This window comes from Podarcis liolepis, assembly GCF_965112155.1.
Source record: "Podarcis liolepis genome assembly, chromosome: 7".
Lineage (NCBI taxonomy): Eukaryota > Metazoa > Chordata > Lepidosauria > Squamata > Lacertidae > Podarcis > Podarcis liolepis.
This window is the reverse complement of record NC_139561.1, coordinates 78,805,434-78,819,783: the sequence shown is the minus strand read 5'-3', so window position 1 is coordinate 78,819,783 and position 14,350 is coordinate 78,805,434. Positions and strand designations below refer to the sequence as shown.

The 14,350-nt window shown below is 40.6% G+C and overlaps 1 protein-coding gene across 3 annotated transcripts in view; it reads right to left on the bottom strand.

Annotated features, from left to right (window-relative positions):
* The window catches only part of LOC310712514 (phospholipase A2 inhibitor and Ly6/PLAUR domain-containing protein-like), a 46,096-nt gene that overhangs the window by 12,168 nt on the left and 19,578 nt on the right, over nt 1-14,350 (bottom strand). The window contains exons 2-5 of one of the 3 annotated variants that reach the window (XR_014528894.1): nt 14,012-14,134; nt 12,595-12,744; nt 11,772-11,918; nt 9,604-10,833 (exon numbers count right to left, since the gene is read on the bottom strand). The exons of 1 other annotated variant lie outside the window; for it this stretch is intronic. Coding sequence is in view for 1 of the 2 variants with exons in the window: in XM_083515657.1 (XP_083371783.1) it covers nt 10,679-10,833 (155 nt within the window). In the remaining variant the exon portion in view is untranslated. Of the gene's footprint in view, nt 1-9,603; nt 10,834-11,771; nt 11,919-12,594; nt 12,745-14,011; nt 14,135-14,350 lie in introns of those variants that run through there. One more of the 3 variants, XM_083515657.1, reaches the window with a different exon arrangement.

Here is a 14,350-nt window from a genome sequence, read left to right as displayed (position 1 = left end):
TTTCCCAGAACTGTTTTACCTTTCCGCACTCCCACCACATATGGTAGAACGTGCCATCTGCATCTTTACATCTCCAACATTTTTTGCTCACCTTGTACATTTTTGAGAGTTTTACAGGTGTCAAATGCCACCTATAAAACATTTTCATGACGTTTTCTTTTATCGCCGTACACGCTGTGAAATTCAATCCCTCTTTCCATAGTCTTTCCCAATCCTCATATTGAATACTGTGGCCTACGTCTTTTGCCCAACAAATCATTACTGATTTCACCTCCTCGTTTGCCAAATTCCAGTCTAACAGCATCCTATATGCTCTAGATATATTTTTCGCCTTGCTGTTTATTATTTCCGTCTGGAATTTTGAGTCATTGTCTACGTACCCTCTTTCTTTAATGTCTCTGCTAAACATCTGGTTAATCTGTTGGTGACTAAACCAATCGTACACGTATTCTCTAATCGTCTCATAGGGTTTAATTCTCCATTTCCCATCCACTTTAGTTACTAGTTGGTTGTATGTTACCCGGTTACCTCCCATGTTGGTAGTTTTCCTGTTTATTATTTCGAGTGGTGCTAACCAATGAGGTGTTTTCGGTTCTAATATATTTTTATATCTCTCCCACACTTCTATTATCGGTCCTCTGAAGATATGATTACTAAATCCCCTGTGTTTTTTCGTTTCATTTTTCCACATGTAGGCATGCCAGCCGAAATGGTTATCGAAACCCTCCAGATCGAGTAATTCCGTATTCTCTAAGTTGACCCAGTCTTTTAGCCAACTTAGGCATGTCGCCTCATAGTATAGCATAAGATCTGGCAGCGCAAACCCCCCCCTTTCTTTTACATCTGTAAGTAGTTTAAATTGGATTCTGGGCTTTTTGCCCTGCCATATGAACCTCGAGACTGCTCTCTGCCATTCTTTTATAGTCTTACTTCCTTTTATTATAGGTATGGACTGAAACAAGAACATCAGTCTTGGTAAAACATTCATCTTTATCATGTTTATTCTTCCCCATAGAGATAGTTTTAGGCGTCCCCATTTCTCTAAGTCTTTCCTTATTTCCCTCCATACCGGCTCGTAGTTGTTTTTGTAAAGATCCATATTTTTAGATGTTATCCAAATGCCAAGATATTTGACTTTCTTTACCTTCCCTATCTGCCATTGCTGTTGAATTAGTTCTGTTGTCTTTGGGTCCACATTTTTATATATCATCTTTGTTTTCGTCTTGTTTAATTTAAATCCAGCCACCTTTCCGAATGTTTCTATCTCTCTCATTATCTCTCCTGTTGATGTTAATGGCTCTTCCGTCATCACTACTACGTCGTCGGCAAAGGCCTTGGTTTTGTATACGTTCTGACCTAAAGTCACCCCTTTTATATTTCCATTTTTCCTTATAGAGTTTAGGAGGGTTTCTAACACTGTTATAAATAGTAACGGAGAGAGAGGGCATCCTTGCCTTGTTCCCTTCCTTATCTTAATCTCTTCCGTTATTGTACCATTTACAATCAGCTTGGCCTTCTGTTCTGTATATATAGCTTTCACCCCATTGTAAAAATCACTGCCTACACCCATATACTCTAGGTTTCTCAACATAAAGTTCCATACCACATTATCAAACGCCTTTTCGGCGTCAATAAACATCATTGTGACTTGTTTGTTAAACCTAATAGACAGAAATTCTAACATGTCCACAATGTGTCTTATGTTGTCTCTCATCTGCCGACCTGGCAGAAATCCCACCTGATCCTTATGGATAACATCTGCCAGTACCTCTTTTAGTCTTCTGGCCAGGATTCCTGCGTATATCTTATAGTCTACATTCAACAATGAGATTGGTCTATAATTTCTGACTAGGGTTAGGTCCGAATCTTGTTTGGGTAGGAATGTGATATACGCCTCTTTCCAGGTTTCCGGGATTTCCCCTTTCTTTAATATTATATTCATTGTCTTTTTCAGGGGTTCCACTAAGACTGATTTCATTTCCTTATAATAGCCTGCCGTGAACCCGTCTGGGCCAGGGGCTTTTCCCCTCTTCAAGTTTTTAATTACCTCCTCTATTTCCTTATTTTCAATAGGTATGTTCAGTCTTTGTTTTCCCTCCAGTGGAATTTTTTGTCCCCCTTTCTCTTTCAAAAATCTTTCTATCTTCCTTTGTTCTATCTTTTCTTGATCATTATATAGGTTACTGTAGAAATTTATGAATTCACTCCTTATTCCTTTAGGGTCTGTTCTTTCTTCCCCCTCTACTATTATTTTATTAACTATCCCTTGTTCTTTCCTTTTTTTAATTTGCCAGGCAAGCCATTTGCCTGGTTTATTAGCATGTTCAAAGTTCCTTTGTTTAAGTCTTTTTATATTCCATTCCACCTCCCTATTTATTATTGTGGCAAACTGGGTTTGAAGAATTTTTATTCTTTCCTTTGTTTCTGAACAGTTAGGTTTCTGAACTAGTTTTCGTTCGTTTATCATTATTTGTCTTAGAATTTCCTCTTTATTTCTTTCTCTGTTCCTGTTTTTTATTGCATTCTGTTGAATAAAAAATCCTCTTATGACCGCCTTACTGGCATCCCAAACTGTACTTTCTTTTGTTCCTTTGCCACAGTTATCCTTAAAATATTCCGTCAATTTTTTCTTTGCCATTTCCACCACCATTTCGTCATCCAACAGGTAGTCTTTTAATCGCCATCTATAAGATCTTTTTTTCATAGCTGTCCAATTCCATCTCTAGTGGGTTATGATCTGAGATTACTTTTGGCTTTATTTCTATATTTTTAATTCTTGGACATATTTCTTTTGAGATCCAGATCTGATCTATTCGAGAGAAGGATTGGTTGGGTTCTGAATAGAAGGTAAATTGCTTTTCTAACGGGTGTCTCAGACGCCAAATATCTACTAATCCTCAGTTTTCCACCATAGAGAAAAAAGATTTAGGCAACTTCCCTTCTTTACTTGCTCTGTCTCTAAGTCTGTCCATCTCAAGTGAGACCACGGCATTCATATCCCCCATTAGAATTATTTTTTGGTCGGCATACTCCATTAATTTTTCTTCCAGTTTCTTAAAGAATTCAGTTTTGCTGCCATTCGGAGCGTATATCCCCACTAGCAGTATTTTTTCTCCCTGCCAGTTAATGTTAACCGCTATCATCCTCCCCTCCTCATCTTTAAACATTATTTTAGCTTCTATCTTGTTACTGATGTACAATACCACACCTCTTTTTTTAACCCTGTCCAGGGCTTCATACTCCTTTCCCAACCGTTTATTAATTAGCACTTTTCTATGCTTTCTGGCCACATGTGTCTCCTGGAGACAGATAACATCCAGGTTTTTCCTTTTTAAACATTGTTCAATTTTATTTCTCTTTCTTTTATCATTCACCCCGTTAACATTCCAACTCCAGATTTTTAACCCCATAGCCCGTATATTAACCTTTTTTTATTTTTGAAATTTTTTATCTGTTATATATTTTCTGGATCCTCTGTTTCCTCTTCTTTTTCCTCTTCCTCCTCCGACCCATCCTCCCCCCCTCCCCCTCCTCAAACACTTTTAGTTCTTCTGGAGAGGCTCTCTCCTCTCTTCCTGTCTCTTGGGCTTCCGCTTTAAGTTCCTTGTATTTCCTAAGGAATTTCCCGGTTTCTTCAGAGTTTGTCAGCTTATGTTTTTTACCTCTATATGTAAATGATATCCCTTCCGGGAATTCCCACCTAAACTCAACCCTATTCTTCCTCAGTGTTTGCACCAAAGGTTTGTAAGCATCTCTCTTTTTAAGCAGTCTTATTGGGACATCTTTAAAAATAATTATATAATTTCCATCTATATTCAATCTTTTTTCTCTATTCCTTTGGAGGATCCTGTCTCTCACTGCTTTATTTTCAAATGTAATCAGACAGTCGCCCGGAAATTTCTTTGCTTTTGTTGTGTTTTCACGCATTCTTTGTGTTTTCACGCATTGTTTTCTTTGCTTTTGTTGTGTTAACACACATTCTAAATGCGTTTAATATGCTATTGGCCATATCTTCTGCAGGCAAACCCATCCATTCTGCTAGCTCCTTCGTCAGCTTTTCTTTTATATTCTCATTCTGTGTCTCTGGGATTGCTCTCAGCCTAAGATTTGCCTCCCTTTGCCTCAATTCGTTCATTGCTATAATGTCTTTTATCTCTTCCTGTGTCTTACATATTTCCGTCACATCTGCTCTGATCTTTTCCTTCTCTCTTCTAACCTCTCTTATCTCTACCTTTGTCTTTTTCAAGCCTTCTTCTGTGAGCTGCGTTCTCCTAGATATTTCTTTTATTTGACCCTTAATTTCATTCACAGTTTCCTCCATTTTTTTATCTAATTTCCCAATTCTGTTGTCCACCGATTCTAACTTATGTTCGACATTTACTTGACTTTGTTTAATCTCTGCAAACATCTTCAGAATATCTGTCTTAAAGTCCGTTTCCTGTTTAGAGCCTCTCCTCTCTACAGGCGTACCCCCATTCGTTCCCTTCCTTCCTGTATGAGACATCTTGTATTTTATGTAGTCCTTTTCCCCACCGTCCCTTTCCGCCCGCGTTTATCGTTCTTAATCTCTCCCACAATTTCCTTGCGTTCACTTCCTTTCCTTATTATAATTTATCTCTCACCCCGTAATTATCTTTTCTAAGACCAGATCTGTAGTCTTTAAATCTGTGGGCAATAAATTATAAACAGTATACTGTAAGCTCTTATATAACACTCCAAAACAGTAAAATTAGATCATAGCCAATTATCGTAACAAATTCTCACAGTTCCGGTCGTGGTCTAGAAAGATCTTTTTGCCATCGTTTGAAGTGTTCTGCTCCACTGACTATGGGTATGGTTTGAAATAAACATAACATTCTTGGCAATGCATTCATTTTCATTGCTGAAATTCTTCCCCATAGTGATAAATTCATCCTTCCCCCAAACATCCATATTTTCCTTCATTTCTTTCCATAGTTCCGTACATAGTTATCCTTAAAGAATTTTATATTCTTAGCTGTCAACCAAACCCCCAAACAGTTCACCTTCTTTCTTTCAATTGTCAATTGTGTTGCTAGTTGTAACTCATTTTTATGTTGTTCTGTCATATTTTTAACCAGTACTTTCATTTCATTTTTATTTATCTTAAATCCATCTTTTGTCTTCTTTTGGTAACTCTTCACCTGTTATACCTAACATAAAGGCTTCTGTTATTTTAATGATAGCTCAAGTTTCTCAGGCCTCGTGCATCCATTTATACCTCCTGAGCCCCACCCAGCTTGCCTAAAGATGTAGAAGTCTAAGCAGAAAAAGTCAAAGCCTGAAATGAATGCTGGGGAAAGGGAGTTCAGTGAGGATGCTGAAGAAAGTTAGTAAGTGAAGCAGCCAAGCTGTGTGTTGGAGCTTGTGGAGGGGGGGGAGGCATCACCAGCCCTCCTTGCCTTTCATTATATCCTTCCCCCATCCCTTTCTGTTACTCTGAGCCAGAAAAACAGCCTAAGTTTTCCTGCTTGCCACATGCATTAGCTCTCACATTTCCAAGGATCCTGTCCACATCCTTGGGTGATACAAACTGAAAGTTATTGATTATCACTGGGCATACAGGGGCCAAAGTTACATCCATATCTGGAAAGTCATATGCAAGATTGGGTCATCTGTTTTACCAGTGCATGCCTAGAAGGGTTTAAGAAGAGGGTATTGGGGACTCAAGTTCAATTTTAACCTAAGGAATTGAAGCCAAACCACTAATAACATGTATTAGCTGTTTTATTTTAAAAGCCTTATGGTATTATCACTTGAGGCTTGTGGCCCTAGGCCTGCTTTAATTCTGGGGTGGTATAAGGTCAGGCAATCCATCCTGCTTCTCTTCCCTTCTGGAATGAAACTATTAAGTAAGTTTTGCCAGAAAGCCAGTGGAGAATGAGGAACAAGTATGGGCAAGGTCTGCTAAAATACCCGCCCCCTACCTCCAATCCTTCCAGCCAAATATATTTATTGGTGAGGGATGGGGTAGAAACTTGAGAAACATCCTTGGCTATCAAGGAAGGCGTTGCATTGCTAAATAGACCTAGATAAATTAGTTTAGCTTCTCCAGGACATCAGAAATTCTGCTGAAGCAAAGCATAATCTGCATCAGCAAAATTCTTCAGTTTAATCATCAAATTGTAGAGTTGGAAGGGGCCCCAAGGGCCATCAAGTCCAACCCCTCAATTCCCCCCATGGGACTCGACCATGAGATTAAGAGTCTCATGCTCTACTGGCTGAGCTATAGAAAACCCACATCAACAATGAAAGCCACAGTTGGATAGACCTAACTGTGGACTAGTCACATTTATGGAAGATGCTATCAGGGGCTATTAATTCTGATGGATGTACTATTTCCAGTTGCTGGGGGAGAACAGTGGGAGTGGGCTACTGCCCTCCTCTCATGATAGTCCTGTACCTGTGATGGCCTGGGATTCCGATTCAGAGGCTGAACTGGAGGAATCCCAGCCTGCACAGGAGTCCCCGCCTCCAGGGCCGGCTGAACTGGGGCAGGGCCTTGAGTCTGAAACGCCTGCACCTGTGTCGGATCCTCAGGAGCAGGCACTAGGTGATTCCACTCTGGCTCCGGAGGTGATTGAGGACTCAGTGCCTACAGGTGACTCTTCCCCTGGGTCCATTAACCCTTCAGCCTCTCCTGAACTGCAGAGGCTCAGGGCAGAGAGGCGAAGGGAGCTGGTTTCTCCCAGGAGGAGTGCTCGCCTTAAGGCCAGGGGAGGCGGGTCTCCTGGGGGCCGGGACCGCCCCTGGCCTCAGAGAAGATAAAGGCCAGTCAGCCCGGTCCCAGGTTGCGGGAGCAACGTCGTCGTTGAGTACCTGCTCCTACCCGGACCCAGACCTGCCCTTCCAGTGTCCCTGTTCCCCGCCCGGCTTCCTGCTTCTGACCTTTCAGTGTTCCTGTCCCCGCCCGGCTTCCTGCTTCGGACTTCGCCTCGCTCTTTGTGAACTGTTTCCAGGCTAGTGACTCAGGACTGATCTTTGACTACGATAACGGTAACCTACCCCCCGGGACCAGCACAGTACCCATGGACATCTGATCAGCCACTCCAAGAAGGATGCTGCTACACTGCAGGGTTCTTCTTGTCTTCTGAAAATGGAGGGTGGGATTTGAAGCAGGTATAAACAACTAGCTGGATTCAGTTCAAGACAACGTGGCCAAGGACAGTCATCACTAAGCAGAACAGCTGAGTCAAAGTATCTCTCCCTGTCCCAACAATCTGACATAATTAAAACAAGGAGGGATTAAGTTCCAGAAAATGATTTAATCAACTCTCAGTGTTGATCTTAGAGTCCTTGTATTCTATTCAGTGCCTACCAGTGTGTCCCTGGCATCTTTCAACAGCCCTGAGCTATGTCTAGTTTGGCACCTGAGCAGTCACCTGAGCAGTACCTTGAGGCTTTCATTGCACTTTGATCAGTATATTGCTCTTTATCCATGAAGGACCCAGCAACTTCCCACAGACTTCGGATGTGACAGTAAAAAAGGAAAAGTTAAAGGAGCCTTGGATGGTTAAGTCCAGTCAAAGGCGACTATGGGGTTGCGGCTCTCATCTCGCTTTCAGGCCAAGGGAGCTGACAATTTTCCACAGACAGCTTTCCGGGTCATGTGGTCAGCGTGACTGAACCACTTCTGATGTAATGGAACACTGTGATGGAAGCAAGAGCCCACGGAAACGCCGTTTAGCTTCCCGTCACAGAGGTTCCTCTTTATCTACTTCCACTAGTATGCTTTCAATCTGCTAGGTTGGAGGAGCAGGGAGAGAGCCAGATGATTTGTAGCTACTGAGAGTCTTATTCTCCATCAATTTGCCTAATTCCCTTCTAAAGCCATTCAAATTGGTGGCATCCACTATGTCTTGTAGAAAATTACATAGTTTAATTGTGTTCAGATTTAAGCTTGTAACCAAACAGTGGGAAGAAAATATATTTAAGTGAGAGTCTGGATGGGAGGAAAAGTTGGCCATGGGAAAGGGAGGGTTCACATCCCCACCTTTTGGAAATAATTAAACCAGTGTTCTGGACAATGGCTTCAAGAATTTTAATTAATGGGTGTTTTAGTTTATTATTTATTTTATTTTATTTTATTAAAATGCTTATGAAATTGAACCGCTTTTAATTTAAACATATTAATTCACTATCATCTCCTCCACTGTGTCTCATTAAGCAAACCACAAAACCAAATAATACTGATGTTAATAATCCACAAAGTAATATTTTGCTCCTGTCCTCAGCATTACCTCTGATGTGCAGATATATCCGAAACTACAATGACACCACATGGCAATTTAACAAGACGTTGTGACTCCAATAAATATTCCTGTTCTGCCAGTGTTCTGCATACAAATTTAGGTAGGATTTGCCTTAATTTTTGTCTTTTGCTGTTGGATTAGATCCAGGTTAAGATCGTTTAACTTAAGGGTTCCTTTATCTCTTTTATGTATTTATTGTTTATGTGAAAAACATTTTGATATTTTTTTCCTTTTATGATATTGCACTGCACACACATTTAAATAAATAAACAAAAATTAAATAGCACCTCACGTTAGATTACCAAATTTAATAACACATTCCACATTGTGCTGATTCAGGCATCAAAGAAAATTGGAACCATTACATTGAATATGCCTTAAGAGCAATAGACCTGCATATTTTTTCCAGATCAAGATATTTCTGTCAAAACAAAGGGGGAAGGGGAAGGAGATCGGGGAAGGCTCGGGAGTCACAAGCAGGTGGCGTGCCATTGCCCAGTTTTTTAAAAAAACCTCTGTGCATTTATGTTTCACAGAGTGTGAAAGAAGGGCTTTGCACCTTTTACAATATGCATGTGTGCTTGGGCCCAGAGGAAAATCTCAACCTGGTGCCAGTAACCAGGTTGAGAGGTGGAGAAGTGGCCATCTCCCAGGGTGAGAGGCTGGGTGAGAAATTCTCCAACGTGAAAATGGGGAGGGCATGTCATTGGGAGCCAGGGAGGGTGCTTGTGACTTGTCAATGCTGTGGCTTGTTTGCAAAAAATATTGAGGATGAAATTGCTTGCATCCACTGGAAACTTGACCCCTCTGTTAATGCAGATGAATCTCAAGGGGTATGCAGAGCACAGTCTAGCCCTGTTGTCTATTGCCCAAGAGGCTACTGAAGAGGCGACCTGATTTTGGGGGGAGAGGCCAATCTGGTCTCTCAGGAGTGCAGTGCAGCTGTTGCTGCCACGGAGGCAGCAGCAGTGGGCAAGGAATTCCCTGGAGGCCAGATCTCCTGCTCTTATGGATCCCGCCGCCTAAGATGGTTGTCATACCTAGCCTCATGGTTGGGACAGTCCTGCACTTTAAAATGCCAGACTACCCATTCAGCCCCCTCACCCTCAGTATGTAACCAGCATTACAAATACCAAATGGGGAAAAGCTTTTACAGCTCTGCAACTCCAGTGTATGAACTCTGTCATATGAGACTCTGTGCATGAACTCTGTGCAATGTATATTGTTTTGTTTTTAACCTCTTTTATGTATTTTATCTTTTGTACTCTCTTTGGCTAAACCAATAAATAATACTTGCATTTGTATCTGAAAGAAACAGATCTGAAATCCAGCATTTTATTTCCCATAACCATTTATTTCGTATTGTAATGAACAGAATGAAAACTTAAGTATTTTTATTGAAACATTGCAGGGTTCTTTGTAGTTAGAATACACAATCCCACACAACTGTCATGGAAATTCTACTCAATATCAATCCAGAGAAGATCCCAATGTATAGTTAGCAGAGTAAAAACTTCAACACGTTTCAGGATTCCCCCCAAAAAAGACCGGAGGCAATTAATATTTCATCCAGCAGAGTTTTACTGCTACTGAAGGCAAATGAACACAATGGTCACATATACAATGCATTCAGGATTGGCACTGTCCACAAGAAATCCAGTTGCAGCAGACTTCACATAAACTTACAATAACTTACAATAAGTCTAAACCTTAACGCTATATACGGAACTCCACACCAGAAGAAAGAGATATAAAAAGAGAAATGAAACCCTGGCTCCTTCTGGCCTCTTAATATGACCTTAAAAAAGAGATAACAGAACCAGTTTAAGCCAGCTGTACTAAGCTTCTCTGAAGGAGTAACCTAAACATCATGACCCTTCTGCTTGTTTTTTCATACAGAGAAGTTTCCAGAGCCCCCTTGAATTAATCAGAATAGGGAAGATGTCTGCAGGCAGAGAGCCTTCTCAGTAGTGGCGCCTGCCCTGTGGAACGCCCTCCCATCATATGTCAAGGCAATAAGCAGCTATCTTACTTTTCAAAGACATCTGAAGGCCTCCCTGTTTAGGGAAGTTTTTAATGTTTAATGCTGTATTGTGTTTTAATATTCAGTTGGGAGCTGCCCAGAGTGGCTGGGGAAGCCCACCAGATGGGCGGAGTATAAAAATATTATATTGTTATTATTATACACCAGATCAATATTTTCTGCACCAAGAAATGCAAACTGACAATTCTGAATCCTTTTTCTCTGCCCCTTGCTTCGCTTTACTGCCACCAAAAGCAAAAAAGTAAGAACCTGAGATCCTGAGTCCTGGATTTCACCACTAGGCCTCTAATTCCCTCTAATTGCCATGAATTTTGGAATACACAAGGAGGGGTCTCCACTGTCCCATTTACCCTTCATATTCAAGCTAGTGTGAGATTCGTGAAGCATTATAACAGCTTTCTTGGATAACTAAAAAGAGAAAGCTCCCCATTCCAGTTACAGCTCTTCCATTTTTCCGGAGTGCACAAAAATCTGCTGTTCCACAACCTTGGAAAGTGAAATCGTGCTGCTCAAAGAGAGCTAGGGAAAAAAGAAAACGAATGTTGACATTAGTCCTTTACCCAGGGAATAGGAGAGGATGCCTGTGATGCTAAAAAGGGAATTTTACTAAGTTAGTATTAAAATGTGCATATTTAAGAAATCTGAAAAATATCATAATTTCACTGGAACATGAATATACATGAATTCTGATGCACTATAAATCCTTGCAGTAATGGTCTGAGTTAGCCAGATACCGCTCATTGTCACAAAATTTAAGGAAATGTATTACAATCCCCTGAGCCCTGAATTAGCCCTGAGCGCTCACTGGAAGGACAGATCCTGAAGCTGAGGCTCCAATACTTTGGCCGCCTCATGAGAAGAGAAGAATCCCTGGAAAAGACCCTGATGTTGGGAAAGATGGAGGGCACAAGGAGAAAGGGGTGCCAGAGGACTAGATGGTTGGACAGTGTTCTTGAAGCTACTGACCAAACTGTGGGAGGCAGTGGAAGACAGGAGTGTCTGGCGTGCTCTGGTCCATGGGGTCACGAAAAGTTGGACATGACTAAACGACTAAACAACAAAATTACACTCTTTTTACATAATATGTTTTTTCAGGAAGAGGAACAAATTTTGTCCTGGACTACATTCCAGTGGTGGAGAGATCCAGATGCAACTGGGGTGAAGCCATGAATGCACTTTTTACTTTTGTTCTGAAGGGTATTTTATATACACATCTCACTCTCAATCCTTCTTCTGGACAAGCTAGTGGCATTATGAGAGTTAAAGGATACAGTGTAGGCAGACAAAACACTAAGGAATGGTGCATAGTGGGGCCAGTGAAAGATGTGGTCCCTCTCATTTTTCCAGCAACATGCAAGGGAAAGGGAAAGGGTGGAAGGGAGAATACGAGAACAGGAGGGAGTCTGCATGAACCATCTGATGACTAGGCCCTTTCCCCATCTGAGTGGCAATGTTACCTCTAGAAAGAGATCCTTCAAAAACAACACATTGGGTCTCATTCCCAAGGCAGTTGATAGTCTTCTCACTTTTACACATTTTCTTTCCTTTGGAGAAGCAGGCTGGGCACTGCAAACCATTTTCAGCCAGCATGTTGCGGTCAGGAACTGCCAAAATCAAATGTATAGTGAGACTGTTAATGGTTTTGTCTGTTTTTGTTTCTCTATGTTATATTATTGTAACCCACCCTAGGCCCATATAGTTTTGGTGGGGTAGCTGCACATACTCATGGATGAAATATAATCTGGACACAATCTGGGTTCAGGACTGAGCATGGGACAAAGTCACCATTGGTCTCTGAGATGAATGATATTTCCCAAAATTCGGGTGGGGGGAGTGTGAACTTTCTTTTCCTTCTTGATCTCTCTGAAGGTTTTCATGCCATTGGTTATGGTGTAGCCTCTTTGAAATTATAGGATCTTAGATCCCTATTTTTGTACAGAGATTATGTCTCTCTTCTGCTCTTCAGCAATAACCTGCGAGTTTCAGTGAACCGCCCTAAGACTACCGGGTATAAGGTTAGTGTTAGGCAACCCATCCCTTCTCAGGCAGAGCTGTAGTTGCCCAGTAGGTCCCTCTTTTTCACAGTTTCTCCTCATGTCTGCCTCCCCATCCTGCCTGACTCTCCACCTTGAGAGTCCCTAATAGTCTTGAGCTGCTCACCCCATTTGAATGAGGCACAGGTCCTCTGAATACTGCTGATTGACTAAGGATCCAGGCCTTGGCCAAATCCAGTGCACAGCCTTAACATGTTAAGGATTCTAAAATGATGGAGAAACTTACAGCTGAGAGTTGCATTGTTACACAGTTCCGTCTTGCAGCAGTACTTCTTCATCTCAAAGAATTTATCATCCGCTGCAGTGAAGCTGTAATGGCCCGAGAGACAAGAGCTGGGTGGCGAGCATTTATTCGAAAGTTGCACTCGGGGTTTCACTATGAAAAAGAATTTGAAAGAAATACCCAGTTTGGGGGTGGGGGCAGGAAATATGCAGGTCTATTGCTACTCAGGCACATTCGTTACAATGGTTCCAATTTTTTTTGTATTGTCTGAATGAGGACCTTTTCAAACTAACAATATACAAAGTGTTATTAAATTTGTCAGTCTAAAGTGATGGGTTGTTCCTTTTTTATTAATTAAAATATGTATACACCACTATATCATAGTAAGAAAAATATCAAAATGTTTTCCAGCTTTAATGCATAAAGCAGACAATAAAAACTGTATTAAAAGTAAAGAAACCGATATCAATGTATACTTAATGGCTAGCATGGGCCAGAGATTTTGGGGATAACACAATTTACAGTGTGGGAGAAGTTATCGGATTGGGATTTAAAATTTACAGCATGTTACATGCTGAAAAAAAATTATTTGAAAATGATGTAAATAGCAGTAAATTAGCAAAAATGTACAAAACTGGGTCAATTGTATGTTAGAAATGTGGTGGACATGTAAAATAGTATTGGAGGTTCGGGAAATGATTTATTATGAGTTAAAAAATGTTTAAAATAACTTTTTAATTTAAAACCCCCCCAAAGCTTTTCTTTTAGCAATCCTAGGTGCCGAAATCCCAAGGGAACAGAAATGACTAATTATGTATGCGACCATGGCTGCACGAATGTTATTGGCCCAGAGATGGAAAGAAGATGAACTCTCTACTAGAGGAGAATGGCAGATTAAGTTGAGGGATTATGCTGAATTGAAAAAAATGACTGGAAGAATCAGAAAACAGGAAGACTGGAATTTTAATAAGGAATGGGAAAAATTTATAATGTATCTTAAAAACCATTGTAAACAATCAAAACTTTTAGAAGGGTAAGCAGGGATTTCTCATTAATGCAAATCAAATTGTCCAAGCTTGGGGATCAGCACCCAGATCCAGCCACTGATTGTGATCAGGTGATGTTAGGTTCCCCATTTTCATTTACAAACCATTGCTTACTTCAGGATTGGGAAGCTGTGATCCTCCAGATGTTGTTGGACTACATCTCCCATCATCCCTGAATGGTGGCCAGGCTAGCTGAAGCTGATGGGAGTTTTAATTCATCTATAGTTGAAGTGCTACAGCTTCCTCAACTCACTTTTTTCATGGCTGAGTTGCCCTAGCATAGACTTCTATATGCTAGTAGAACCCTTATAGTTCAACAATCTTAACCTGGATCTAATCCAACAGCAAAAGACAAAAAGGCAGGAAAATCTTACTTATATTTGTACGCAGAACACCAGCAACACAGGAATTTTTCTTCCAGTCACAAGTTGTTTTAAGATAGCCCTTGTATGTCATTCCAGTATTGTTATAAGCATATATGCAGTCCAGAGGTAATACTGAAGACAGAAGCAAAAGTTTACTTCATGGATTATTATGATAATTAACATTATTATTAGTTGGTTTTGCGGTTTGCTTAACGAGACTAAGAGGAGGCGGTGATAGTAAATTAAAACTTTTAACTTTTAACAATTTTAAAAGCATTTTAATAGAATGAAATGAAATGAAATGAATAAACACTCATTAATTAAAACTCTCGAAGTCATCATTCAGAA